Source organism: Caenorhabditis remanei, chromosome I (genome assembly GCF_010183535.1).
Source record: "Caenorhabditis remanei strain PX506 chromosome I, whole genome shotgun sequence".
Lineage (NCBI taxonomy): Eukaryota > Metazoa > Nematoda > Chromadorea > Rhabditida > Rhabditidae > Caenorhabditis > Caenorhabditis remanei.
The window spans coordinates 17,139,768-17,167,017 of NC_071328.1; the positions used below are offsets into that span (position 1 = coordinate 17,139,768).

The following is a 27,250-nucleotide window of genomic DNA, read 5'->3' on the forward strand; positions in this document are numbered from 1 at the left end:
GAATGAGTCATTCCATCCAATAATCTGCCATTTTATCAATGAAAAAATAAATATTTGATGATGGTCTCGTCGCGAACTCTCCATCGGTCACTTCTGTGACGTAAATGGGCGGAGTCAGTGATGTTTCAATGGTTTTTCGAGTGTTGCCGAGGAGAGGATGTTTTATAATTGCCCTTCCCGGCAGAGAATTGGGTTTTATTAGAATGAATTGAAAAGGGCGAAAACATGAGTCATACTGGGTTTCGAGGGAATTCGCTCTATTGAGAATCTTTGAAAGTTATGGAGGAAAGTGGATCAAAAACCATTTCTAGAGGTTTTGGGAAGCTTGTTTGTTTCATGTATTAGTCAAAAACGATATCACAACGAAATTTTTTTAACAAAAAAATTTCAGAGTTTTTTTTTCAAATCCTTCGGGTGGGTATTAATATAAGTTTGAAGCTCTTGACTTGGTTTTTCATATGAACTACGTTCTAAGATATTTGGGATTAAATTTTGGATTAAACCTCTAGCCTTAGGCCAAAACACGTAATAATTATCTATTTTCCCAAACTTTGACCTTCTGTTTTCCGAATGCCAGACCTCGAAGGCAAAAACTGGATATATATTTGGAATCAGCGTTTTCTCAGCTTTTCAATGATATAGATCATGACCTATAACTTCACGGTCACCTGGAGGACTTCCCTAGTTAGACCAAGAGTTGCACCCACGAGGAGCAAAACCGTAACCCAAGCTACGCGGTACACTAGAGAGGAGTAGTGGAGGACTGTATAAATGCAGGACGTTTCTCAAACCCCATTCAAAAAAATATGAAAGAAGACATGTTAGAGCCGAAATAAATCTGTATTTCTATAAATAGAAACGCCAAGAAGAGAATTGTAAACACGTGGAAATGTGGGAGAGAAGTGTGTCATCTAATAGAATCGGAAAATAAAGGGGAACATTTGAGAGATAAAAATCAGAGGAAAAGGACATGTTCGATTTGGAGAAAGAATTAAAATGAACGAATCAATGGAAAAAGCATAAAAATAAGGAGGAAGTATTATGAAAACCTACAAAAAGAATAGAAAAAAGTTTGCCAAAAGTTGTATGCATATATATAAATGTGTATATACATATATGTCTATTCATTGACTATTTGGATGGAACCGACAAAGCAACCCGAGAAGATACAGTACACAGATCGAGGAGTGTCTGGAGAGAAGTAGAGAAAGGACTGCGCGCCTGTATGTCCTCTACCCGCTACTTGTGGGAGAAAGAGGGAAGTGAACCGGTTCTTTTATTTCGAGAAAGAAAGGATAAGAGACACAGACACGGACACAACTAACACTGTTTCTACTTCAAAACAACAGTACTTTCTTTCAATAAGCCATTATTTTTGATCCAGGATAGTTCTACCGTATCCCCCCCCCCCGTTCTTGGAAAGTGCGCACTCCTGTGTAGCATCTTCTTTTATGATAAAGTGCGCAGAGCAGGGTTGGGAAATTCCGGGCCGGCCCGGGTTGACAAAAAATTCTTCCGGCCCGGCCCGGCCCGGTTGGCCCGGATTCAAAAAATGTACACCATTTTTTCACAAATTTCTGCAAAATTTTCATTTAAAAAAAGTCAAAATTCTCAAAATTTCTCGTACGCTAAGGCTTTCACCGATGTTCTAAAACACAGTCGAAAAATCCACTTTTTTTGCAAAAAAATCAAAAAAATTTCAAATTTCTACAGGAGCCGGGCCGCGCCGAGGAAAATTTTTTATTCGGCCCGGCCCGGAATTTCCCAACCCTGGCGCAGAGTTAGTCTAATGGCGAACCATTTTGGTTTTGGAAAATAGGATCATGGCTCGATTCTAACTGTGGCTCAACCTTTTTTTACTTTGTTTTAAGTAGGAATCTCTGACATTCATGCTTCCTTTTGGGAATCGTAAATAGATACAGTAACCCAATTTTTTTTTCATTTTTGACTATTGTGGGCCGTTGGAAAAAGTCTTGGAGATTTCTACTCCTACATCCAAAGCATCTCCTTTTCGTCTCTCAAGTAGTTCTATACTATAAAAACGCGCCAACGGCACTCCAGCTTTGACTCAAACCGCTTATCTTGGCACCTCCTCAACTCCCTAGCTACAGTACACAGCTTTCCGAAATCTGTTCTCGTGTGTTTCACCTCTGCCGCGTTCTTCATAGATTGTTCGCCTAGCCTACTGGCTAACAATACAATTTTCCAAAATCACAACCAGAGTTCGATTCCTTTCGGGTGCAAACTTTTTTCTTAGTTTCTTGTTTGATCTTTTCACCTTGTACCCCTCAAAAATCATAGATTCTCTCTGCAAAAAACTCCCTATGCGTGTGTTCTTTTGCAATAAAATCCCGAAGAATAGCTGGAAAAGTGTAGTATAAAAGCGCGAAACTTTTTGCCTGAAAACCATCGAATTCACTCTTCGACCATCACCGAAAATGTTCCGTCGCTTCATCGTTCTCTTTGCTGTAGGTTACCTTCCCATTAGAGCACGTTTTCTAACTCAAAAACTCCAGATCCTTCTCCAACTCTTGGCTGTCGCCTCCCAGCACGTCACCATTGGCGCTCCAATCGCCAAGTGCAAGACCGTCAAGGATTGTCCAGTCTTCGGACACGACCACGTGGATTGTATCAATGAGAAGTGTGTTACCCTTCAACACAAGAAGAAATCCGGTTAATTTCTCGCATTTTCGATAATGAACATTTAAAATAGCAACTCCAAAAAAATTCAATAAGTTTATACAAGTAGACATCTCTCATTGTTTCCCTAGAATTTCTTCTTATCAGCACCAAAAATATCCTGATTAAGCCCAGCCAAGGTCTGATAATTGGGGTCATGTGTCGCCGCCTTCGCTCCAATTTGGGCGGGAGCTTTCGGTCCATTGGCTCCGCCCCCTCCACCAGCCTTATCCTTGAAAATGTCTGCATTATTGAGACCGGCCAGTGTCTGATAATTCGGGTCATTTGTTGCCGCCTTAGCTCCTGGAGCAGCTGGAGCTTTTGGTCCCGCCCCTCCACCACCTCCTGCTTTGAAAATTTCCTCATTGTTGAGTCCGGCGAGAGTCTGGAAATCAGAGTTCTTATATTTTATCGTGGGGTTTTATGCATGGTACGCAAACACCATCACGCTATTATGCACGTAAAACATTGACATGTGGCTTTTGGAGCAGCTTCAAAATGAAGCAGAATGACTGTTTTTGCAGCAGTTTTCTCGAATTCTCCGAAAGAAAGAACCATTAATTTTGAAACCGTTTTCCCCTCAAGCCCCGCCCATTATCTGTAAACCTGATAATTCGGATCATTAGTAGCCGCCTTTCCACCAACTGCCGGTGCTTTTGGACCGCCTCCGCCACCAAACACTGCATCATTATTAAGACCAGCCAATGTCTGATAATTCGGATCCTGTGTTCCAGCCATTCCAGGATTCGAACCGACCGCTGGAGCCTTTGGGCCAGCTGGTGCACCACCTGAATTCGCTAATTCATAAAATATTTTTCCTTTCAATGTGATAACCTGCTCCACCACCGAACACTGCATCATTATTTAAGCCAGCCAATGTCTGATAATTTGGATCATGTGTCGCCGCGATCTGTGCCATGTTTTTCGGTGGTTTCGGCACGTTTTTCCCACTTTCCGTTTGGGATTCCTCTTTTTTCGGCTTCTTCGACTTCTTTTTCTTCTTCTCCATTGTTGAATCGTTATCTTCCGACTCTTCTTCGTCGTTTTCGCTTTTTGTCGATGTCGCCGTTTTTCCTTTCTTCTTTCCTCCACATTGTACTAGAAGTAGAAGTGAGGCACCGATGATCATCAGAAGATTCAGAAGAACTTGGAGAGACATTTGAGGGATGCGGTAAACTTTCGACGATTTGCTCGCGGAAAAACGTCTCTTGACGGAGAAAAGCTACTGGATATTTTAGCAATGAGTGAGAGTTACTATCAGAAAATTGCCTTGTTGACAACGTGAACCTAGGTGTAAAAACGAGTTGTCCCGGTCACGGGTACACTTAACTAAAACTCCAGAACTTTTCGTTTTTCTGATATCCCCATAAAACGCCAAAAGCCCCTTGAACTCAAAACATTCCACATTTTTTAGGTAACAACGGTTTTATTGAAACAATAACAACACTTATTCCTCGCTGTCAACATTGACGTTGGTAAGTCCCTTGAAGTTGGTGCATGGAACGTAGGTGCAGAGGGTGTAGAGCTTGTGGGTGGAGTCCTCATCCTCGTTACGGCGACGGGAGAGACGGACACGAACTCTGAATGGGACGTTCTTGATTCCCTTGGACCAGATGAACTTGTTGAGCTTGGTGTCGATACGGACATCCTCAGTCTTCATTTGGATCTTGGCGAACTTCTTGATCTCGTCAATGGCACGTGGGGCGCGCTTCTTGGCTCCGCTAAAAATTTTAATGTGATGTTTCGGTTTAAAAAAAAAATAATAGTACCTTCAGAAGTTTGTAAACGAATTTTGAGGATGCCCCTGGGTTCTCCCCACGTTTCTCGAGTGAGAAAACGTGTGGCGCTTCCGGAGAGAGCCACTCACCAGAAAACGAGGCAAATAGCTCCGTTAGTCCAGTCACTGCGGTTCGGGCTAGAACCTGCTCTCCAGATGAGCAGCAGCGACCGGCGTGGGCCAACACACCGCTTCCAGGTGGAGCTTGTGTTGGGATCATAGCGAGAACTAATGTAATTTTTAAAATTTGGAACTTACATTCCCTTGATGCGGCGGTGAATATGGATGGAGTATTCACGAGTGACGACCTCGTTGATGGTGCTGCGGGACTTCTTCTCTGTCTTTGGAGCCATCTTGACTGGATTACCTGGAAAATTGATGATAAAAATCTGTTATCGAGATGTTTAACGACAAAAAGGAGATCGAACGATGATTTGAAGCAAAATCAACAGAATTTTGTTAAAAAATGAACAAAACTAATCAATTTCAGAAAAAAATTCACAAAATTTCACCAGAAAAGAGTAAAAATTTTAGGAATAAGAAAGAAAAACTTGTCGCGTTTCCGAGATCGTGGCGAGACCAACCAGAATAAAAGAGTGCGCCTTTAAGAAGTCCCGTGGGGCGCGTTTGCATCATTCGCATTTAGTTTATTTTTCACGAATGACTCACAAAACGGTAGCGATTTGTACAAACAAAAAGGGAATTCTTTCATTCCAAATGCGAAACTATTGATTTGTGGATTCAGAGTATCCTAATCGGCCGGAAAGTAGTGAGAAAATAGACGGAAAAGTGTAGAAAACGTGGGTTTTGAAGTTTGAGAAATTATCTGAAGTCTGAAATTATTTCAGATGCTAATTTACACAACTCCCAATGCTTTAATATTGGAAGAACGGGGAGAGCGAGTGCATTTTGGACGAAAAAATGGAGAAGTTTTGGAAAAAGCGGACGATTCCTTGGCAGTGTTAGATGAAGAAGTGCAATTATGTGGTGAATTAGAGTTTTTGATCGGGAAAATATCGTTTGAAGAGAAAGTTTATCTATTTTTTGTGGTGGGAAGCTCAGTGGCAGCGCATTATCGAGGAACATCGGCGGCGGTGAGACAACCCCATTTGAATGAGATTTTCATTGAAACATTTCAAAATTCCAGAGCAAGCACGAAATTCGAAAAATCGAACGAGTCATCGCGATAAACACAAAATCCGAAAGTTCTACTATAAAATCTCAAATTCTACCCGGTTCTGGTACAAAATTAAAGCAAGGAACCGAAAAATTGATGAAATTTTTCACTGAAAAAGTGTCAAACAAGGATTCTCGGCCGCCACTTCTAGAAGACGTTCTAAAACTGTTCAACGATTCGAAAGATTTTTATTTTTGTCGCGATCGGGATGTCACCATTTCATCACAGAAATTCTTCACAAAACGTGGAATTCATCAGACTTCTGAAGAATCGTTTTTCTGGAATAAGAATATGTTGACGAATTTAGGCGGTGCGGAGTCGGTAATCGCTAAATTCACTTGTCCAATTATGCAAGGCTTCGTAGCGACGAGTCAACTGGAAATCACTGATCAGGTGAGACTTTTCTTCTATTAGCACGGTACACTTCTTACAACCGCGCTCTACCGAAACAGACTCAGAGAAAAAGAGAATATTTTTTTAACAAAATTCCTTCAAAAAAAAACGCGTTTTTAAAATAACTTTATTCCAGATCAACGCATTTCTGACCATTACCATCATCTCCAGAAGATCAACTCGTCGTGCCGGTGCTCGGTACCTCCGACGTGGAATCGATGAATCTTCGAATGTGGCGAATTTCGTCGAAACTGAACTGATTCTGAATATTTTCGAGCACGAGCTCAGTTTCGTTCAGTGCCGTGGATCAATTCCAGTCTTCTGGTCACAGCGGGGATTCAAATATCGACCCCCACTGATTATAAATCGATCATTTGAAGAGACTCAAGAGGTGTTTCAGGAGCACTTTAGACGCCTGAAAGCTCACTACGATTCTCCTCTGATTGCTGTTAGTCTCGTGGATCAACGTGGCAGAGAGCTTCCGTTGGCTCATCGGTTTTTGGAGCATTGCGTGAAATCTAGTGATCCTGATGTCACGTTTTTCTCGTTTGATCTACATCAACACTGTCGTGGCCTCAATTTTCAGAAGGTTCGGTAAAACAGATAATTTTTTACTTTTTTTTTTTGAAATTTCTTTCGCAAAAATCAGTTTCAGCCCGAAAAAGGATGAAAATTGTAAAATTTCACGATTTTTGACACAATAATCAACTGAAAGACCCATTTTTAACTCCAGAAACGGCTTCAGAATACAATCGAAAGAATGAGATTTTCAGCTCAAAATTGTCAGTTCTGGGCTGAAAATCGATGTTTCTTGCTATTTTTGACGTCAAGAAACCCTAAAATTGACGTTTCCACTCAGAACTTACTTTTTTTTTTGAAGGAAAAAGCTGAAAACGTTGAAAAATTCCAGCTCCAAACCTTGATCACCTCAATGGACGACACTCTCAAAACCATCGGATTCTGTTGGGTCGACAAGACGGGGGAAGTCGTTCAACGGCAGAAAGGAGTCGTCCGAACGAATTGTATCGATTGTCTAGACCGAACAAATCTCGTCCAGGGACAGATTTCCCTATCGATAGTCCTTCAACAAGCCCAACGCCTCGGAATATTCGGACCGCTGTGCGAACCGCCCGAGATTCTTGTACAGACACTTCAGACGATGTGGGCAGATAATGGGGATGTGATCTCGACGCAGTACGCTGGAACGGCGGCGTTGAAAGGAGATGTGACGAGAAATGGGGAGAGAAAATTGATGGGAGTGATGAAGGATGGATATAATAGTGCATCCAGGTACTACCTAACACATACTCGAGACGCTCAACGCCAAAAAGCGATCAATATAGTGACAGGACAGTTGGAAGTAGAAGATGGTGCAGAAGAGGAGGAGAACGAGAAGGAGGAAGAAGAGAATATCAGTCGAATGGTCACAGAAACCATTCAATTCTTGGTGCCCACTCAACAGACGGTTATTGCTGGATGGGGTCTGATTAATGCGTGTCAGAGCAGTGATGAGATTGATACTGTTGTTATATTGACTAGGTTTGTTCTGAAATTAAATATCTGAAATAGTTCTGAGATTCCAGAAGCAACATCTACATTGTCACCTATGAAATTGACGGGGAGAAAATGACAGATGTGCAGATTGTCGCGTTGGAAGACGTCAATACAATTCAAGTCGGTTCTTCTGGGAATAATAGGCAGTGTGCTCGTATAGAGACACTGGAGGGTGTGTTCATATGGAGACCATCCACTGTTCGTCTATTCAATAATGCGGCTCTCCGTCTGAAATCTTTGGAAGAGGCCAATGAGTACATTGCATCGGTTGCTGAGCAGATTCAAGTGGGGAAGAATATGTTGACAGGAGCCGAGGGGGCGGTGATGCAAGTTGCGCGAATTTCGGTAGGATTTGTTACAGAAAGTGATAGAAAAACTGGAATTTCACTGTTTTAGATCCCCCAAATGTCTGTGCACCGAAAATCGATGGCCGCCATGGGAGCACTTTTCGGAAAAATTAAGAGAGTTGGAAAATCGCCTGCAACTTTATCGAAAAGTGCTTCTTCCTCATCTACAGCTGCCCCTGGTGCAGTTCTCGTCCCAGAACCGTTTCCAAATCCTAAGCCTCGAGATCTATTGACTGAAACTGATGGAAACGAGTCGGATGCATCTGAAAAGGAGGACCATTTAATGTCAAAAATACTCAAAATGTCACAATTCAAAAGCGATACCCCACCAGAACCATTCGCTTCACTTCTACCTTCTATCGCCGAGTGTCAAACCAAAATTTCACTTTTGTAGTCGTCATAAAACGGTTTTAATGTCAATAATGTTTAATTATGTCAAATAAATATTGCCAGGTTTGTAGATCACACATTCAATCTATTTATTTCTGTTGTTTAGGACAGCCCATCTCTCAAGAAGCCAAACCACTTAAAGGGGAAGATCGCAGAGATTTAGAGAGAGAAAAGAAGACGAAAGAAGTGGTCAGTGCGTTCGACCGCTAAGAGAGATTTACAGCTTATCTAATTAGTTCAGATGAGGACGAAGGTAGGGGGCGGTGAACGAAAACGGGAGCTTGAATGTTTTGACGTAGAAGAAGAACAGAACGACAACCAAGGGTGGATGGATATACAAACGAGATTTAAAGAAACTACAATGTTTATTGCTGGAATCGATTTCTCTTTTTTTACTTCTTCCATTTCTGGTTCTCGTAATCGTATTTGGTTGGGGCTCCCAAGAATTGTCCCTTCTCGAGCACCAAGGCACGTTCGACTTGAGCCTCCTTGTACTCGTTTTGGAAGGTTGGTGGAAGTTCTGGGTAGACGTAGACATTCAGAAGAACGGCGTAGTATGTGCACAATCCAAGAACCGAAAGAATGACGGCTCCGATGACCTTCCAGTAACCGGTTGGGGCCTCAAACTCGGAGAGGGTTTGACGGAAGCTGTAGCGGTACACTGGAAAATTACAAAATTGAGCATTTTAAATGATTTAATTAGTTTTAGAATCTCTTACAAAGCTTCTTCTCCTCAGCGGACAAGTTCTTCCAGTCAGCCTGCTCCTTGGCGCGGATTGGAGCGATGGTGCTGTCCTCCTTGCGGAATCTGATGGCTGGATACCAGTAATCGAGACGATCTTGGTAGATCTGAAACATTTCTCTAATAAATAACCGAAATAATAGAATATGCGCTTTACGTTATCTCCGTTGGCTCCGTATCCGACGAGTTCGCGTCCAGCTGCCTTCTCTGGTCCCCAATAGAATTCTTGTCCACCGGAGAGGCGGGAGGTGGTGTGGACGGCGCGGAGGGCCAATCGTGGCAGCATCATTTGACGGGCCAACATACCTGGAAAAGAAAAAGTTGGATATTGGAAAAAATCAAAAAGAAGAAGCGTGGAAAAATACGTGGGAATGAGCTGGAAAAAAGAAAACGAATTGATTGTTAAAAATCACTAATCAGAACTGTTTTTGGTCTAAAAAAGTGTATTTTTAATGAAATCACGGCAAAAAAAGTAAAAATTCAAAAAGAGATAGAGATTAGAAGAAACATGACAGTAGAATTGCGCATGAAACCGTCTTTTTGACGCTATATTTCGGAAAAGTTCGATTTCAGCCAAAATTGGAAAGACAATAATAATTTTTCAGAAAAGAAACTCAAAATTACAAATAATTGTGCCGTTGTTTGTAGGTCACTAAATTAAAAAGCAATCAAAAGTTTTGATCTACCCTCTTTTATTCCCGTTTGCCCGGGAAGAGGAAATGACATGTTTTTCTAGTTTTAATGTTATTTCTACATTTGTGCCAATCAAGTAAGACGACACGTTGCGGATATTAGTTCCCCTTGCCACCTTGAAATATCACTAAAGAAGTACTTGTTTCTATAAGCTTTCTAAGTACCACCAGAATATAATAGCAAATTTCGGCGATATAAACGCGTTTCGAAATGTTTTAGAAGCACATTCAATTTAAAAAACAAAGAAAATAAGCGGTCGCCAGCAAAAAGCAGAGAAAAGTTCAAAGCATCGGAACATCGATTTTTAGCAGTATTTCTAAGTGAAAAACCATTCGATTTATAGCTTGAAACATACTGAATACGTTTTTCTACTCAAAATTTCAGAATTTTTCAAAAAAATCAATAAAAACAGCGGCTTTTCGGTGGCTCAATGAAGCGGGCTGTCCGCTCCGTAAACCCTGTTGACTGAGTATTCAACGTTTTACACGCGTTCAGATACGCAACCAAATGAGTCTCGTGGAGCGCGTTTGCATTCCCTCCAGCTTTTCGAAAAAATTGCTGGAAAATCACGTATCTCTCACTAAAACTGGCTGAAATTCAGCGTTTTCAGTGAAAAAAGGCTCAAACTATGTTAACAAGAGCTCCGCGGAAACGGGAAGGCGATGATGGTGATGGCAAACCGAATCTCGCCCAGCCACCTGAAAAAAAGAGCAAACTTCCGGAGAGACGATTCAGAAAGCGACGGTTACAAGAAGTGCTCAACGAGCTTTGTTACAGAGTGCAGAGTAATGATAGACAATTGTATGTATCAAGTAAACGATAAAAGCAAGAATAATAAAGTTTGAATAATTTAGGACGAATAATCTAATCCGGGAGTTGGATACGGAGCATGTACGTGTCATCTCCGGACGTGATTTCGAGAGAAGCTGTATGAAAATGCTCAAGGCTGCGTTGACAGCAAAAGTAAAATTTTCAAGTGTCAGAAAACCAAAAAATCAGTTTTTAAATTCCAGATTGATTCCGTCTCCACAAAAATGTTCGCCTGCCTCGTTAGTATGTTCTCTCGGGGTTCTCTGGAAAGACGAAAGAATTTCATAAAATCTCTTCATGAAATATGTGAAGGACTAGCGAAAGCCACAAAAGAAGCTGCAAAGATCAACGCAATCATTGTGACATCTCGACAAGACACTCCAGCAAGAACTGGCGCTCCCTCGACGTCAACGAAGACTCCAGAAGCACCAAAACCCAGCGAAGATGGGTCTGAATCTGACTCTTCTGTCGATGAACTTCCTCTCAAGAAACCAGAAAATCCATTTCGAGTCGAAAAAATCGCTCCGAGTCGCTCTGGGTTGGAAGAAGAAATGGAAGAGATCTCAATGATTGACGCTTTCTATCAGAAGCCGAATCTCGATTGTGGAGTTCTTGGGTTATATACGATGGCGTTGAGAGAGGGAATCGTTGAAACTGTGGACATTCCGGAAAAGTTAGTTTCTGGCGCGCCTTTGCCGCTTTATAATTATTTTTCTTCAATTTTATAAAAACATTTTCAGAGTACGCCTGATCGCTCGCCGCTCTCTTGCTCACTCCTCCATCTCCACCACCCCCAATCGTATCGCTGCTCTCGAACTCCACGTGGCAATGGCTATTTCCTACACTACCGCCTTTCCGACTTCAGATGACGTGGATTTTCAGCATTTTCAAGCAAGGGAGTGCGAAGATACACTGAATCGGTTATCAGGTGATCGTGATTTTCGAGTGAGAAAAGCGGTTTCCGAGGGTCTTCTGGAACTGACCAGCGTGGCGAAGCTATCAAAATACACTTATCCCACGGCGAAGATGTTTATTAGAGATGCGGATTCAGATATCAGAATTACAGCGATTCGGCTGTTGATTTACTATGCAAAGTTGTATGGAATGGAGAGTTGGGAAGATGAGTCGATGACAAAGAAGACGACAATTTCAGATGATGCATTTTCAGCCATCTGTGATGCAATGAATGACATTGAGATAGCTGTAAGAGTGGAGGCTGCACAGAAGCTAGGAGATTTCGAGACAGTTTCTGAAGACTTGATATATCAGACACTTGATAAGAAAATGATGAGATCTGGAGCCAACAAGCAAGTCGTCAAAGTAGAGCAATCTCTATTCGCTTTATCCAAAAAGGCGCACACCCAGAAGGATCGTCGTTGGAAGTTCGCCAAAAAGGCGCCGAAACAGGCGGAAACCCGTGGCGGATGGTCACGGGGAAAGGAGTTGAATGCGGCGTGTCCTGGAGAGGAGGAGAAGAAGAAAGAGGAGAATGAGGAGAAAGAGGCAGAGAGTATTATACCTCATGGAGCGTGTGGTGCATTCGTTTCAGCGTTGGAGGATGAGTTTATGGGTAAGGAATGAGAAACTTGAGAAATTTTGGAGGTTTTTTTAATCCGATTTTCACTGGAAATACCACTTTTCAGCCTAAACATCGTTAAAAACTGTGATTTTCCGGTCAAAAACCGTCCAAATCACCTTTCGCCGCGATTTTGGGTGAAAATTCAGTTTTCATCCAAAAAAAAAACCGTCAAAATCCCCAATTTTTCATTAAAAATCCCGTTGTTCAGCTCAAAAACCGTCGAAATCCCCAATTTTTGATTAAAATCCCGCTTTTCAGCCAAAAATCCAGCAAAATCCCGTTTTTCATTTCAAAAAGCGTCAAAATCCCCAATTTTTTATTAAAGATCCAGGTTTTCAACTCAAATATCGTCAATTTTTCCACACCTCCAAAAAATCTCCCTGATATTCCAAAATTTTCATTTCCAGATGTCCGAAAAGCTGCAGTCTACTCCCTTGGCCGTCTCGCGTGCAACCGGCCAGGATTCGCTGTATCCGCCCTGGAATATCTCGCTGATATGTTCAATGACGAGATCGCCGGTGTCCGTTTGGACGCAATTAACGCGTTGACGCCACTAATTGCGCATGGTCAATTAAATGCCGAGCAATTGAATGTGATTCTGAAATGCCTTGACGACGCGATGCCAGATTCTCGTCAAGCGATGAGAGAGTTGCTGAAAAGAGCTCAATTCACTGATGTGAACTGTGTAGAGATGTGTGTAAAGGCGTTGTTGGCTTGTATGAAGAGATTTCCGAAGGATAAAGAGCAAGTATATGGATGTGTGGCTGAAATTGGAAGGAATCATGCGGTACAAGTACAATCCATCATGAGATCTCTGCTCGATATTCATTTGATATTCCACACGAGAGAACCATCGATTGAAGATCAAGATTATGTGGGGAAACTGATAATGGTGTTGAATGCGGCAAGTTGCCAACCATCACTTGTTCACTTTATGCCTGAATTCGTTCATCGACATTATCGATTTTTGAGAAATGCGTTTCCGAATATTGTACGCGCGATTCGAGTGATAGATGAGGAGAAACAGATTGGAAGGTTGAAGAAGATGGATGCGGTGACGAATGAGAAGGCCGAGGAGGTCGTGTTGAACACTTATCAGAGGTAAGGGTAATGCTCTCAAAATAGTTCAAAATCGTTGGTTCAAGAAATCAAGAAAATAGGAATTCCATACTTGTCAAGGCCCGGACCGGCTTAAGCCAAAATTCAATTTTTTTAAAAAAATTTTTTTCGCAAAAACGTCAAATTTTTGACTATCATTCGAACTTACAATTAAAAGAAATCCTGAACAATCATGAAAAATGTTCTCATTTTCGATGAAAAATTGATTCATTTTTTGAAGCCGGGCTTTGAGAAGTATGAGGAATTCCAATGATTACAAACGGGTTCTCACAATTTTATCCTAAAACTCAATCTTTCTCATATTATATTGTCATTTTTATTACAACTGCGCCCCGTCGCAAACACGAGAGAGAGAGAGAGAGAGAGAGAGTATCGGCGAGAGACACAGAGTTTTTTCTCGCACCGACTCAGATTTTCACAGTTTTTGACCTATTTTTGCTGGTTTTCAAAAGTTTTTTTGTAAATTATTATTCCTCATCCCTGGTGGGGCGCAGTTGACTCAAAAAAATTTTCGGGGATTCCGAATCAGTGTGCTGAAAAAGGAAAAAAAGTTTACACAATGTGTGTGATTCTTGTGGGGGGCCACTTTTCACCACCACTTTTCACCATTCTCTTAGACTTAGGTTTCCTAGAAATTTGGAAAAAAAATTGACAAAAACGACAAAAATTCCAAAAAAAATTGTACTTTGGCGCCAAGTTCTTGAAACTTTGGGCCGGCCTTGACAAAAATGAAAAAAGACAAGGAATTCCAATGATTTCAAGATGATTTTCAGCAATTTGATCCTGAAAACTATAATTTTTCCAGACTATGCGACGTGGCATCGACCGCCCATCTCTCCGACCGACACATCCAACGAGACGACATCTTCCGTGACTCTACAGCCATCTCCCTCTACAATGCGTCAGTCTCCGGTGCCGCCCGTCTCATTTTCTGTCTTGGAGAAGTGTCATCTACCGTGGATTCAGTAACCGATACAGTACTCCGTGGCGGGGAATTGACGAATGTCAAGCAGTTGATATCTCAGAGTATTGAGGATATGCAATCGATTGAGCATCAATTCTCGGGAGTTTCCAATCAAATTCTCTCGTATCTTATCTATTGTCGAGTCTATCTCTCGTTTTTAGATATGTTGGTTTGGATGATGCAGGTAAGGGCTATCAACTACAAGATTTTGAGAAAATATTGACGAATTAATTTGAATACCGGAATTTTTTACAGCAGAAGACAATTTTTCATTCCAAAGTATGACCTCGGCACAGTTCTTACAACTGCGTTCCACCGAAAACTCTTTGAAAAATGTCTCTTTTTCTCTGAGTCTCTCAACTTCCAGGTAATGGCGCCACAATCTGATGTGATAAAATCTGGTCAAGAAATTTGTAAAGCAGCACGACTAGCCATCGAAGACCATCCAGTAATCTCCACAACTCTCACCTCCTTCATCTCTGCATCTGAATCTCTTTTCTTCCCGCCCGTTCAGATTCCATTGAATCAGAATTCGAATTCTCTTGAAGACAACAAACGAAAAATTATCACTCCCATCTCGCTCGTCAATCTTCTCAATCAATCCATGCCAATTTTGCCTCCGAAATTCCCAAAAGTCTCCGCAATTCATCTCAAATACGCGAAAATTACGGCTCCGAATCGCGACACCGCCGTCGAGGAGACACTGAAATTTTATGCTCATTTACCACATGGAATGTTGTTGGAATTCGAATTGTATAATATGAAACAGACAGAATTGGAGGCGATTCGAGTGAAGACGACACATCCAGATGGGCGGTGCGATGTGATGAAACCGAGAGTTGATGAGTTTCGTGAGGAGAGCGGACACTTTTGTGTTAGCACTCAGGTAATTAACCAAATACGATAATTAGGTGCCGCCCACTTTTGATAATAGTTGGGGGAAGTTCTTAGAAGGAAGTGGGCGGAGCTTTAACTCAATTCGCATTAGGCGCCGCCCCTTTTTTCAGACAGTTTTGTCTTGTTTCCGACGGTACGATAAGCCTGAATTCAACTAATACAACTAAAAACTCCCATAAATCATCTCTATTGGACAAAAAATATTTGTTTATTTATTTCCAGTTGAAAATCTCGTGCTCCGGTCCGTGGGCAGAAGCAGCCGAAATCGAGGTTGTCATCGGAATCCTCAATGGAAATGCATTCGTCCCACTGTTCGCTTCTCCGTCTTGCTTCTCACCAGCCCACATTCGAGTCAGAATTCATCCACATTCCCGCTGATTTATATAATTTTTCTCTTTTATTTATTTTTCTATCTTTCCTCTAAAGTTTATGTTAAGTAAGTCTCCTTCTTCTTCAAATCTCATCCACTCCAGCAACATCACGGTGAATAACTTCCGGTCATCTAGCCTTTATTAAACATGCAAATTTCATGCTGAAAATTCGCTTAAAACAACAAGAATGAATAGAGAGAACTGGTGAACACGAAAAATCAGAGAACATTGAGAAATTGTAGAACGTGACAAGTGTTGGTGTACAGCATCCAGTGGAGAAAATAGTTATTTGAGTTGACGCCTGAAAATTATAGATATTTGACGGCTCTGTTCCTAGATATACTCACGACCACTTGATATTGTAGTTCTTCTCCATGTGATCGACGACTTTTTGTCTGTGACGAACACATTTAATGCGGCTGTCGAGTATATCAGCGAGTTGTTCGATAGTGTCTTTGATTGAAGAATAACGACGAATCATCTCGAAGCGACGACCCATCACAATAATTGTTTGGGGCACTGATTCGTCGATAAACTGGAAACGGAGAGATGGGGATGTTTTAAGTAAACAGGGGGAGGGGAAGATGGAAGAATTTGGAACATTTCGAGTTTTTTAAACATGGTTTGCCCGATCCTGAAAAATTGTGAACTCTTGCAACAGTATGATGGTTACTGTATCTAAAGTGTCTAGCCACAACTCTCTAATCTCAGAAGCTACTACAGTAACCCGGGCCCCAGGATCCAATTCAAGACTTTAGGCTTATCTGAAAATCTAATCTTTCTTACATTAGCATTCTCCTCAACAATTTCTTTCTTCGGCTCATCAAAGGATTCAACTTTGATCGAAGTGTATATTCTACCCCCGGTTATTTCATCATCCACATCATTTAATGCCTTCTGCATATCAGATTTCGATGGCATCTGACGAACAGTTTGATTAGTTGCATTACTGGATCTTCCGGAACGAGACGATACTGAAGAGAAGGATTTCTCCTCTTCCACTGGCTTGATGCCCATTTTCAGACGGTGTTCTGCAAAATGTTGTTGAATTTCAATGCGACAGCGAAATTCCTACCAGCGAGACGAACTCTGGCCTCTTCCGCTTTCTCGGTAATCGTGACAGTTGTTTCGCGCTCTAATTCCGTCGATACTTTCGAATATGCTGTCTGCAATAATGAGTTTTTTCATTATGAAAATATTGAAACCCGCACCAGCAACTTCTCCGCCTCATTCTTCACTAATCGATGACCTTCCTCGCGTTGTTCCTTAATCAAACGAAGTACATTATAGATTCGAGACTGTCTACGATGCCACTCAATAATCGATTTGGATGTCTCCAAATATTTGGCGAAGGGAATCTAGAAGAAAAGGTGTTACACTAATTAAGAGCGAGATTTTTTCACTTTCGGCAGTTCGCTGCTTCCCGTCGCTTTCATGATGTGGTAGTCGACTGGATGGGTGTCACTGAGTTTTTGGAACTTTTCGAACTCCATTTCAAGACGAGTGCCGACTTCTTGGGAAGCGGTGTAGAACTGAAAAAGTGTTGCTTTTGCTCAACGACAAATTTTCGAGTATTTCAAGTCTTTATTTCAGGGTTGCAACAAGCCGGGCCGGGCCGAAATCAGAATTTTTCCGGCCCGGCCCGGTCGGCCCAGATTTTCAGTACTGAAAAAATTCACAACTATTCCCAAATTTAGGATTTTTGATATGAATCGATTCAGAAAGCCAGGGAAAATGGAATTTCTCTTGGTGTTATGTCTGAAAATACGCCTGGAGCGAGTTATGAGACATCAAAATGCTAAAAAAACGCCCCTCGTTGTCCATTTTTTAAAGTAGATTTCAACAGAAATTCTCTTCTTCCTGCTCGCGAAAGGAATATTTTCAATAATTTTCAAGATGAAATTCGAAAAATGAACATTCATGAATGCATTTCACGTACAGACGAGGAGAATTTCTATTGAAATGTACTGAAAAACTGCACGACGAGGAGCAATATTTGGCATTTTGAGGTCTCATAACTCGCTTCAGGCGCATTTTCAGACACGACACCAAGAGAAATTTCTCTTTTCCCTGGCTTCCTGAATCGATTCATATCGAAAATCTGAAATTTGGGAATAGTTGTGTCCCCCTTTAAGATTTTTTTCCGAAAAAATTGGAAAATCAAAAAATGGTTGAATTTTTTTCAGTACTAAACATCTGGGCCGGAGAAATTTTGATTTCAGCCCGGCCCGTTGCAACTCTGTTTATTTTCAGCATCTTTTAACGATATTCACAGCCAAAACTCACAGCCAGCGGTTCGGCTGCTCGCAAAAAAGCACGATGTGGTGCGTGGAGACCACGAAACGCACAAGCTCCACAGAAAACCGTCTCGCGACGATAGAAAAGTGCTGGTGACATGATTGGCATTGTTTGTTTCAAAGCGTATCCACATCCCTCTTTCATACAAACGAATAGTTGAGAGTGTGGAGTTTTTTGGTGACACGCACAGCATAAGCTCACAGTGTCGGTGTAGTTGGATGTCTTCGTCTTGAGTTTGTGCTTTTTATCTGGGCTCGCCGATTCCGCCAATTTCGGTGTGTTTTTCACTTTCTTTTGCTCCGAGGTACCCGGTTTCTTGTCGTCGTCGACCTTTTCCTCTACTTTTGTCTCACTTTCCACTGAAAATTTAAATATTTTTTTCATTCATCTTGTTTTTAAGCCTTACTAGTGCTAATTGCGTTGAATAATTGGTGAAAAAATGCCCTGAAAATGTTCCGCTGATTATTAGGCTTAAAATGAAGAATATTGCGATTAATTTAGCGGATTCATATGAAAAACTTACCGATTTTATTTTTTTTAAGCAAAAAATCACTGAAAATCGGTAAAATTCGCTGAAAAATGCAGAAATTAGAATTTTCGCCAATGTTTGTTTCGCGCGCTTAAAGCAAAAACACCTACCGTAACTTGAAAGTCGCGGCGAGACACCGTGCCAAATCTGTGAAATGATCCTTTAAACACCAGTGCGTCAAGTTTTACGCATTGCCCCGCGAAGACCGTCACGTCAGAATGCGGACTGTTAAAAAGGCGGTGCATTTGAAAAGAGTCGAATAAATCGACGAAAATAGTGATTTCTGAGTTTTTGCTTATTTCTGAACCGGTTCGCTCATTTTTTCTTCCATTTTCAGCGAAATTTCTTTGATTTTGTGTATTTGCTTGTTGGAATTTAGAACAGATAGATGTAACATTTACAAACTCTATCGTAAAGTCAGGCTCATTGTCGGCGAACGCTATCATGTTAGAACGCGGACATTTTGAAATATTTTCGTGTCGTTTTTCAGTTTTCTCGGCGATAATTGCTGAAAAAAGTTATTTTCCGATAGTTTTTCTCATTTTTTTCTCGAAAGTTCTATTTTCACATATTTCAGCTGATCTCTATTTAGACATAGTTCATTTTCCTTAGTTCATTTTGAGCTTTACTTTGTCAAAAATCGAATTTCCATAAATTTCTTTCTCGCTCAGTTTCACTACAAGATTCCTCGTTAAGTTGCTAATTTTCTATCGTTTTCCCTTTTTCCGCCTAAATCTATCTGCGTGCTCATCCTAAAGTTTTCTTGTTTTCTAGAAATTTTTCCGCTAAAAACTTTCCGGTACTTTTCGCTGTGCTTTTTTTCTAAGCTGATTTTCACTCTGACACTAGTTTTCTTTTTCGCCCCTCTCGTATGGTTTTGAAACGCCTCGCAAACTTCTTATTTTCGAAACCGTCAAGTACGTTCTCCATAAAGGAAGAAAATCCCGATCGAGAGCGAAATCAAATCCGCTTTCTCAGGGCTTTTGCACACTATCCGTGTCCCACACGGATAATTAAGAGCCGTTTCGGGTACGTAAGTGATGAAAGTTTCTTCGGAAACTTTTGTCCAGTACTGTCAGGGCGTAGTTCTACACGTTGCAGGAAAAGTCAGTGCCGGCTCCGGGTAACTGCGCAAGTGGTAATTAGAAGCAAAATAAGCGCAAATCTGATACACGATGATTACATCCGCGCGGTGATACTAGGTGTAAATGATCCGGCGATAACGTTTATGAGCTTCAGAATATTTTTTGAAACACATTTAGAACTTAATTCGACTACTAAACACCTTTTTTCCTATTTTTTTCAAAACTGCGCGATGAATTCATAGAATAAGACATCAAATTTTATAAAACAATAATTATTTAATCTAAAAATTCAAAAACAAATCGAGTGTCTCAAATTTTCGAGTTTCCGTCCGAATGCCGGTTGTTTAACTGATTTTGTCAGCTGCAAACTTTCGAAATAAAAGACTTTCGTAGATCTATCCTCATTGGAATCCAAAATTTGAAATTTTTGCTGTAAATCGTTGAACTTCTGTTGTTTTCTCTTGGCAACAGCTTTTTTCGTTTTTACAGTTTCCAGGATTTTTGCTTCAATGCGGTTTGCTTTAATGTTCTGCCAAACTCTATTTTTCTGCGCATCCTATCTTCTGGAGAATTTTATTTACACTGAAATAATGTCTTACAACATTCACATTTTTTCAGAACCGACGCTTCTCGAAAACAACTTGGTGAAAAAAGCCATGATGAGTGGGTACAACGACCACTCTAGCTTTTTTTAAGTGATACTCCCGGTGAAGTTTTCCCTGAAAAACTCCGGTTGATGTTCGGAAGATGTAACCTCTCCGGGTGGTATCTCTTCGGAGTTAACTGACCCGTGCATTTTGGAGATGGAGTTACACACGCCAGAGTAGGATTCAAATCCTGCTCGAGAGAGACTCCGGTAGATGTATGCTCCCGTGGTAGATGTAACCTCTCCGGGTGGTGTTCCTTCACTGGCCCGTGCGTTTTGGAGATGGAGTTACAGACGCCAGAGTAGGATTCAAAGCCTGCTCACAAGGTGAGAGCAACTCCCGTTTAAGTTTTTCGCATATAAGTTGTAACCTCTCCGGGTGGTTTCTCCTCGGAATTAACGGACCCGTGCGTTTTGGAGCAGTGGTGGGCGAGAGTGAAGCTCAGCTTCACTCCAAAAACGACGGGGGGAGGAGGACGCGAGAAAATGTCTGCGTCTCTCGCTGTCGGCAGCGGCGGCGGCGCGCTCTCTGGTCGTCGCCTCTCCCCGTGGAAATGAGAAAAAAGCGAGAGAGTGTGTGGAACGCGGAGTGCCTCCTTTCCCTCTCAGTAGAGCGCGACTTCGCTTATTTCACTCCTCGCCCACCACTGTTTTGGAGTAAGAGTTACCTGATTCGCGATGATTACATCCACATGGTGATACTAGAGATCCGGTGATAAAGTTTATGAGCGAATGCTTCAGAATATTTTTGAAATACTTTTTGAACTTGAATAATTCGATAAATAAACACTTTTTCTTCTCATTTGTCCCGTGTTTTTGAACTCCTACTTAAAAGAACACTGAATTCTCTTTTTCCATCTTCGCTGTTTTCGTCTATTCAACTCTGAAATCGTTCATTTTCTGCAGAAAAGTAAAGAAGAACGAAAAATTCGAAAACTCGGAAAAGCTTTCTATTCGTTTTATGTGATTAGATAGATGGAGATGAATTTTCAGAGAATGGGATTCAGATGCAATTATTCACAAAAAAAAACATATCGATTAAAAATTAATGCTTCTGCTCGTTGAGAGCCTTATTGAACGCCTGATACGCAGATTCGATGTCGAAAATCATTTGACGAGCATCGTCATCCGAAATCTCATCTGTCGCCAACATCGACGACAATCGATCGTGCCATTTCTTGACTTTTGTAGTGACGGACGCGTCGATTGGGACACGAGAAGTGGAATTTATTGCATTGTAGAGGTCGTCAAGTACTGGATACAAATCATCAACAGCACGTGTATTCAGCCGAAGAGAGTCCAGGAATGTGATGAATTGCTGGAAAAAAGAAGGAGATTAGAAAGGGTTTGTAGTCTGAATTTGAGAAATAAGCAGAAATTCCACTAAAATGTCACAGAAAATTGTTTCACTTTTGGAAAACTTGGTCGACATACGTCAGAAAATTTCTATAGTTTCATTTAACCACTAAACATAAGAAAAAGAGGCATCAAATTGACTATTTTTGAAGATTTCCGTCAGTTCCTCACCTCAACAATCGAAGCGATATGTTTCAATACATTTCCCTGATCATCTTTGACAGTAATCGGTCGTCCTTCTCGAATCCTTTCGATTGCCGCCGGACAATGCAGACGATACTTCTTTGCGAACTCTTCGATACTTGTCGCTCCGTGAACAAGACGCATCGTCACTTTGTACTGATCGATCAGTTTGAAACACTCTGTTTTGTATTCGTCCGCTGTCACGTGGTCACGACTGAACATCTTCTCCAGGTGCTCTAGAGCGTTGAGTACTGAAAAGGAATTTTTGGAAAAATTTAGTCGTTTTTTTTCTTTCTTATTCATCAAAAATACAAAATTCGTCATTAATTTTGAAAAGTAGATTAAAAAAAACAGAATTCCATAGTCTTGTTCTATTCGATTACTACTTTCCTTACTTTCTCAAAATAGAAAATAGTGAGACATCCCTTTTTCGTTCTTCTTTTTCTTCCCCAGATTTTCAAAATTCGGGGAAGAAAAGGTTTTCCGGATTTCAGAATTTTCAAAACTGGTTTCACAAATTCAGTTTATTTTTGAATAGCAGTCTTTTTCTCTTTTTCTTTTTAGCCTTCTCCGGATTCTTGTCTATCCTAGATTTCTAATCTAACTCGGATTTTTTGGTTTTCCCCGGATTTTGAAAATTTTTGAAAATTCTGGAAAGAGTCCGATAGGACTTACCAGCAAAAAGCTCGGATAAATTCTCCATTTGCTCTCGTTCCGAATGATTTTCGAAGAGACGAACTTCACGCATCAAATTCGAATTTTGTGACATTTTAGGAGGCTGAAAAATGGAAAATTGGACGGAAAAAATCAAAAAGAAATTACTGTAAAATGATATTTTTCAAAGTACTAATTTTAAATATTGGAAATTCCGCAAAACATAATCTTGGACTATTCTAGATTAAAAAAACATTGAATAATCCCTTTTTAAAGAAAAACCATGCCAAAAATCAAGTCAGACTGGAAAATTTCAGCAAAAATCTTGCTGAAACGAAAATTTGCCAATCAGAATTAGTTTTTCAAAAGAAAGCTTCTTACGAATTATATCGACTAAAACGATCCTGTAAGACACCAAGGTGTCTGGTGACTGCACAGCAACTGCGCTCCACCAGACAACAACTTTTGGAGAGAAATTCAAATATGGAAGCGTTGAATAAACGCAAAATTGGAGGAACAAAGTTAAATTCGAAGATATTAAAACGAACATTCTTTTAATTAAAAGAAAAATCAATAATTTGAAAATGGAAAATTATGAGAACAACCCGTATGTACAATTATACATTGCAAAAAAAAACAACAACCAAAGTACACAAAACTAAAGCATCAATTTGAATTCCAGTAAATACCACAATTATTCTACAACTGCATTAGAGCGTATTTGTGTTTCCGCGAAACATTCGATACAATCATTCGTCCGTCGTACGAAAGTGAGGCGAATGTCCACGGATCTGCTGATGACCAAGCGCAGGCGTATCTGAAAATGAATGATAACAGAAAAGATTTCGAAATGTTTGTTTGATAAGAAGGGCGATGAGTCATCGAAAACTCATTTAAACTGGCGCGCCTCCGCCGCGTTTTCTCAGATTTTCTCAAACTTACACACTATCCTCATGCTCATCAATTCGTTCCAACTGTCCATCTTGTAATTTCTCCACCAAATCCTCCTCCTCTTCTTCCTCCTCCTCATCATCATCTCGAAACTCTTTCTGTTGTTCACTCGAAACACTCTGTGCACACGAAAGAACAACAGATGCATCCGAACCGCCCGTCAGTATCAATTGGTCGTGTACCGGATGGAATTGGACACTCCACACCCAATGAGCGTGTGGGTGGAGAGTCATGAGGGGAGTCGAGATGGAACGCGTGTCCCAGAGACGGACGTAACCATCGTCACCGCCAGTTGCAATTCTGAAAATGGGAATGCTAAAACGCGTCAAAGGCACGCCAGACGTCTTCAATTTTTGATAAAAATTGAAGTCCGCCGTATCTTTGGCGCGTTTCAGAGACAGAATTTGACTTTTGGCAATAATACAAGTTGCTTAGAATTTTCTGAAGTATCAGAATCTGAAATGAAAATATAACTTTTATCGATACAAACTCACACATGCTGTAAATTCGGATTAAAATCCATTGAAATCGTCCTATGAAGATGTGCATCCGTAACTTTCAGATGCTCACTCTGTGTCCTCACATCGAAACAAATCGAATGTCTTCCCGTCGTCACTCCCAACATATTTCCATCGTAATGGGGACTCCATTTGATACTTAACAACTCATCCTCCTCATTTCTCAACGGGATTTTCATAGTTTGAACGATTCGCGGCTCTAATTCCATATCTAACAGATGAACTTTCGGAATGAACGGAGTCATCGTCGCACATTTCATTGAGTTCGGTTCCCATTCGAGTGAAGACATCACTGGTTCAGTGGGTAGCCGACTTACTGTTTCCAGAGTTCGTTTGTCTTCTTCTATATTCCAAATTGTGATCGAATGAGTACCACCGAGAGTGCTGACTGGAAAATAGAAGGGGTTTTGATATTATGAATCCGGATGCATGGAAATTTTTTCCCAATTTCTGTTTCTCATGTTTATTTCAAAAAACCTTACAATCCGCAGTACACGTTGCCAGAATCGTACTCTTTGTTGGGTGTGCTGCAATTGCTCTCACTTCTCCAGCTGGATGTCGGAATGATTTCGACATGAGACGAGACGCTTCCGGATCCATGAATAGCTTGTTCACCTGGAGAACAACAAAATAATTAAATAAGATAACAACAGTGTGAGGCGCTTAAAGGAGGACTGAAGTCATATTTTTTCACATTCTGATACTTTTGAAAATTCTAATAAACTTTCATCATTGGAGCATATGCCTTAAAATCGCTCTAAACAATTCCCGTTTTCCCGGCTCAGAAGGAGCCATCGTGAAAGACTTTTTACGAGCGGCCGTGTAGTTCTCTTGGACGAGATTTTAGACTAATTCCTCGTTTTCTAACGTTTCTATCGAAAAAAATTGGAAAAATACAAAAATTTGTTGGAAAAAGGAGGAAACGAGGAATAATGAACAGAATTTTTGTCCGAGAGGACTACACGGTGGAAAAAACTCGCGTGTGAAATCTATTTTGAGTCAGGAGAACGGAAACGGTGGCGTTTAGAGCGACTTTTAGCATATGCTCCAATGATGAAAGTTGCTCAGAATTTTCAGAAATTTCAGAATCTGAAATAAAAATGTGACTTCAGTCCTCCTTTAAATCTCTTTTTTTCTATTCTAACCTGATTCTTGTCATTTTTGATGTTATTCGTCCCCACAAGAAAGCAGATATTCTCCTCATCCGCCGTCATCGTCGTCATACATCTCGCCTCACAATCCATACCGAACATCAAGCATTCACTCATTTTGAGGAGAGCTGGAATCGAAGAGTTTTGAGATTATCGGCTGAAAATTCCAGACAAAATATAAATACTGATTGAAACACAGCAAAAAAAGTAAAAAAGTATGAAAAGAAAACGAGAGAAAAACCGTTTTAAAAATTAAAAATTAAGACAATTTTAAAGCGTTGAAAGCACTGATTTTTGGTTGAAATTGAGCAAAAATTGAGGTTTTTGAGGCTATTTGTAGAAGAGACATGGTACATAAGTAGAGAACAAGAAAAACAAGGATTCTAAGATATAAGAGAGTCTGTATTAAGCTATATTCTAACAAGAGATACTGTAAACAGAGGAGAAATGGGCGGAGCCTAATTCTAATTAGTTGGTGCAACTGGTGCTGGAGTAGCACCCGCAACAAAATAGGAATGATATACAACGCCTAACAACTGAAGACTGAAATTAATCAGAATAGTAACGACGAGAAGGAAGGAGAAGAATGCTCTGCAGACTGATGCATCGAACACAAAACGGATTGGTCCAGTAAGAGCGAGAGTATTCAATTCAGGAGATTCCAGAGGTGATGGATGACCGAGCCACGAGAGATTTCCAGTAGTTTTGAGGAGAAGAGCGAATAGGAGGGCGAGAATCGCTGGACCAAAATATTGGATTGCCGCACAGCAAAGGTAACGGTAGTAACGGTAGATCTGCAAAAGATTGGATGGGTAGGAATAAAGTTGAATAATCGTACCATTGCCTGAATCGTATAGTTCTTCACTTTTCCCGACTCTGCTCTCATTTCAGCAACTTTATCATAAGCGAGATTCAAGTGTGCCTGGAGATGGGATACTCGAGTGGCGAATTTGCTGAGAATCCAGAAGATGAGAAGATAGATTCGAATGATGTCTAGTTGATCGATGGTTACGCTGCAAACAGAAACAAAACATGAAAACTGGCGTGTCATTGACGCTAAATAAAAAAAAACTCTCCATTAACTCACATTTTCCGTGGTCCATGAACCAATTGATGAACCAATGGCTTTGAATAGGAAGTCAAAATGAAAGCGGGTAGAAGGAATGCGACATGATCCAATCCTCTTCTAATCGGCCCATCGATTTCCAGTGCTTTCAAGTACATCATAGCACAACGAAAGTTAGGGAAGACGAGCATTGCGGAGAGCATAGAAAAGAACACGGACAGGGAGATATACCTGAAAAACAGATTGAAATGGGAAGTAGTGAAAAATTGGAGTCATACATCATCAAAGGATTCGTTGGTCGGTAATCACGAATGTTGGATGTCGAGTTGTCGAATAGACCAGAGCTCTCCACGAAGTCAGCGATGTTGGTGCTTAATTTGTCGTATGCTGGAAAAACATAGAGTCATTTTGCTATTTTGTAAAAAAAATGAGTAGGATCTCACCTCCCAACATTTCAATATCAAAAATCTTATGTGAATTCATCGCAAAAATGAATGAAAACAAGAAATAGACGGCTCCAATCGACAACATGAATCCGCGCTCATCGATACTCGAAACGAGATAAGAGGAGAGTGCAGTGAGTACTTGAAGAACGAACATGATGACAACGAGAACGAAGACAATGGATACATTGAAATCTTTGTTATCAGGCATCACATAATTATAGACTTCTGAGAGAGTGTACACCAGTAGACATACTGGAATACAAAGACATAACCAATGGAGTGAAGTGTACATCTCGAATTGGACGAGATCACGCACGTCCACTGGATAGACGTTCAATTGGAATGCCGATGATTTGGGGATTGAGAACCCTTCCACTGCTTCGTCTTCTCTGAAAAAAATGCTGTAGTTTGTAGTTTGTAGTCTCTCTATCTTCCCCTACCTCTTCTTCCTCCGATTTCTCTGATTCAATTTCTCTTTAGTCGGTGGCAACAATGCTTTCAGCTCTTGATTTGATGGTGCCAAGAAGCGATAGAGTCTGAAAATCACCTTTTTAAGCCACTCCCACTTTTCCAGCTTACCCATTAGTGATGAAAAGACTGATAAAGTTTGCTCTCCTCACTAATTTTGATATTAAAGTGACCGCTATTAAGCATATCACCACGTGGAATCCCAGTAACGCCATTTTAAGGTCTGAAAAGTTTTCAGTGAAAACTAAAAAAAAAAGTGAGCTTTTGAAAAAAAAGATAGACAACCGGGATTTTTGACCCAAAAATCGTACAGAGAAAAAAGGAAATAAATATTTTAATACCTATATTTCTCACGAACAATAAATAAATCAAAACCGTAAACCATCATATTTGAAGCTGTATAAGGA

General features: G+C 40.7%; 8 protein-coding genes across 8 annotated transcripts; 1 reads left to right on the plus strand and 7 right to left on the minus strand.

Moving 5' to 3' along the window:
• Positions 1-2,767: 2,767 nt before the first annotated feature.
• On the minus strand, positions 2,768-3,838 carry GCK72_003595 (uncharacterized protein; the record flags this gene model as incomplete). The annotated part of the gene is made up of 3 exons (XM_003107329.2): positions 2,768-3,064; positions 3,286-3,467; positions 3,514-3,838. 3 exons carry the CDS (start codon positions 3,836-3,838, stop codon positions 2,768-2,770), a joined length of 804 nt encoding a protein of 267 aa, XP_003107377.2.
• A 288-nt stretch (positions 3,839-4,126) lies between these two features.
• On the minus strand, positions 4,127-4,809 carry GCK72_003596 (uncharacterized protein; the record flags this gene model as incomplete). Its single annotated transcript, XM_003107438.1, has 2 exons — positions 4,127-4,400; positions 4,715-4,809. The coding sequence occupies 2 exons, from the start codon at positions 4,807-4,809 to the stop codon at positions 4,127-4,129; spliced, it is 369 nt and encodes a 122-aa protein (XP_003107486.1).
• Positions 4,810-8,709: 3,900 nt separating this feature from the next.
• Positions 8,710-9,363, minus strand: GCK72_003597 (uncharacterized protein; the record flags this gene model as incomplete). The annotated part of the gene is made up of 3 exons (XM_003107349.2): positions 8,710-8,978; positions 9,037-9,166; positions 9,217-9,363. The coding sequence occupies 3 exons, from the start codon at positions 9,361-9,363 to the stop codon at positions 8,710-8,712; spliced, it is 546 nt and encodes a 181-aa protein (XP_003107397.2).
• A 1,017-nt stretch (positions 9,364-10,380) lies between these two features.
• GCK72_003598 (uncharacterized protein) lies at positions 10,381-15,499 on the plus strand (the record flags this gene model as incomplete). Its single annotated transcript, XM_053724140.1, has 8 exons — positions 10,381-10,553; positions 10,607-10,715; positions 10,766-11,235; positions 11,303-12,132; positions 12,549-13,242; positions 14,066-14,408; positions 14,592-15,110; positions 15,344-15,499. 8 exons carry the CDS (start codon positions 10,381-10,383, stop codon positions 15,497-15,499), a joined length of 3,294 nt encoding a protein of 1,097 aa, XP_053592785.1.
• A 278-nt stretch (positions 15,500-15,777) lies between these two features.
• GCK72_003599 (uncharacterized protein) lies at positions 15,778-18,765 on the minus strand (the record flags this gene model as incomplete). The annotated part of the gene is made up of 9 exons (XM_053724141.1): positions 15,778-15,793; positions 15,840-16,027; positions 16,279-16,523; positions 16,568-16,658; positions 16,704-16,850; positions 16,896-17,024; positions 17,779-18,149; positions 18,197-18,234; positions 18,725-18,765. 9 exons carry the CDS (start codon positions 18,763-18,765, stop codon positions 15,778-15,780), a joined length of 1,266 nt encoding a protein of 421 aa, XP_053592786.1.
• Positions 18,766-21,095: 2,330 nt separating this feature from the next.
• Positions 21,096-22,358, minus strand: GCK72_003600 (uncharacterized protein; the record flags this gene model as incomplete). Its single annotated transcript, XM_003107429.2, has 3 exons — positions 21,096-21,368; positions 21,578-21,840; positions 22,265-22,358. 3 exons carry the CDS (start codon positions 22,356-22,358, stop codon positions 21,096-21,098), a joined length of 630 nt encoding a protein of 209 aa, XP_003107477.1.
• Positions 22,359-22,942: 584 nt separating this feature from the next.
• Positions 22,943-24,980, minus strand: GCK72_003601 (uncharacterized protein; the record flags this gene model as incomplete). The annotated part of the gene is made up of 5 exons (XM_003107457.2): positions 22,943-23,060; positions 23,186-23,494; positions 23,689-24,100; positions 24,195-24,327; positions 24,858-24,980. 5 exons carry the CDS (start codon positions 24,978-24,980, stop codon positions 22,943-22,945), a joined length of 1,095 nt encoding a protein of 364 aa, XP_003107505.2.
• Positions 24,981-25,327: 347 nt separating this feature from the next.
• Positions 25,328-27,058, minus strand: GCK72_003602 (uncharacterized protein; the record flags this gene model as incomplete). Its single annotated transcript, XM_003107380.2, has 7 exons — positions 25,328-25,657; positions 25,702-25,876; positions 25,951-26,160; positions 26,208-26,316; positions 26,373-26,764; positions 26,816-26,911; positions 26,955-27,058. The coding sequence occupies 7 exons, from the start codon at positions 27,056-27,058 to the stop codon at positions 25,328-25,330; spliced, it is 1,416 nt and encodes a 471-aa protein (XP_003107428.1).
• Between the last annotated feature and the right edge of the window lie 192 nt (positions 27,059-27,250).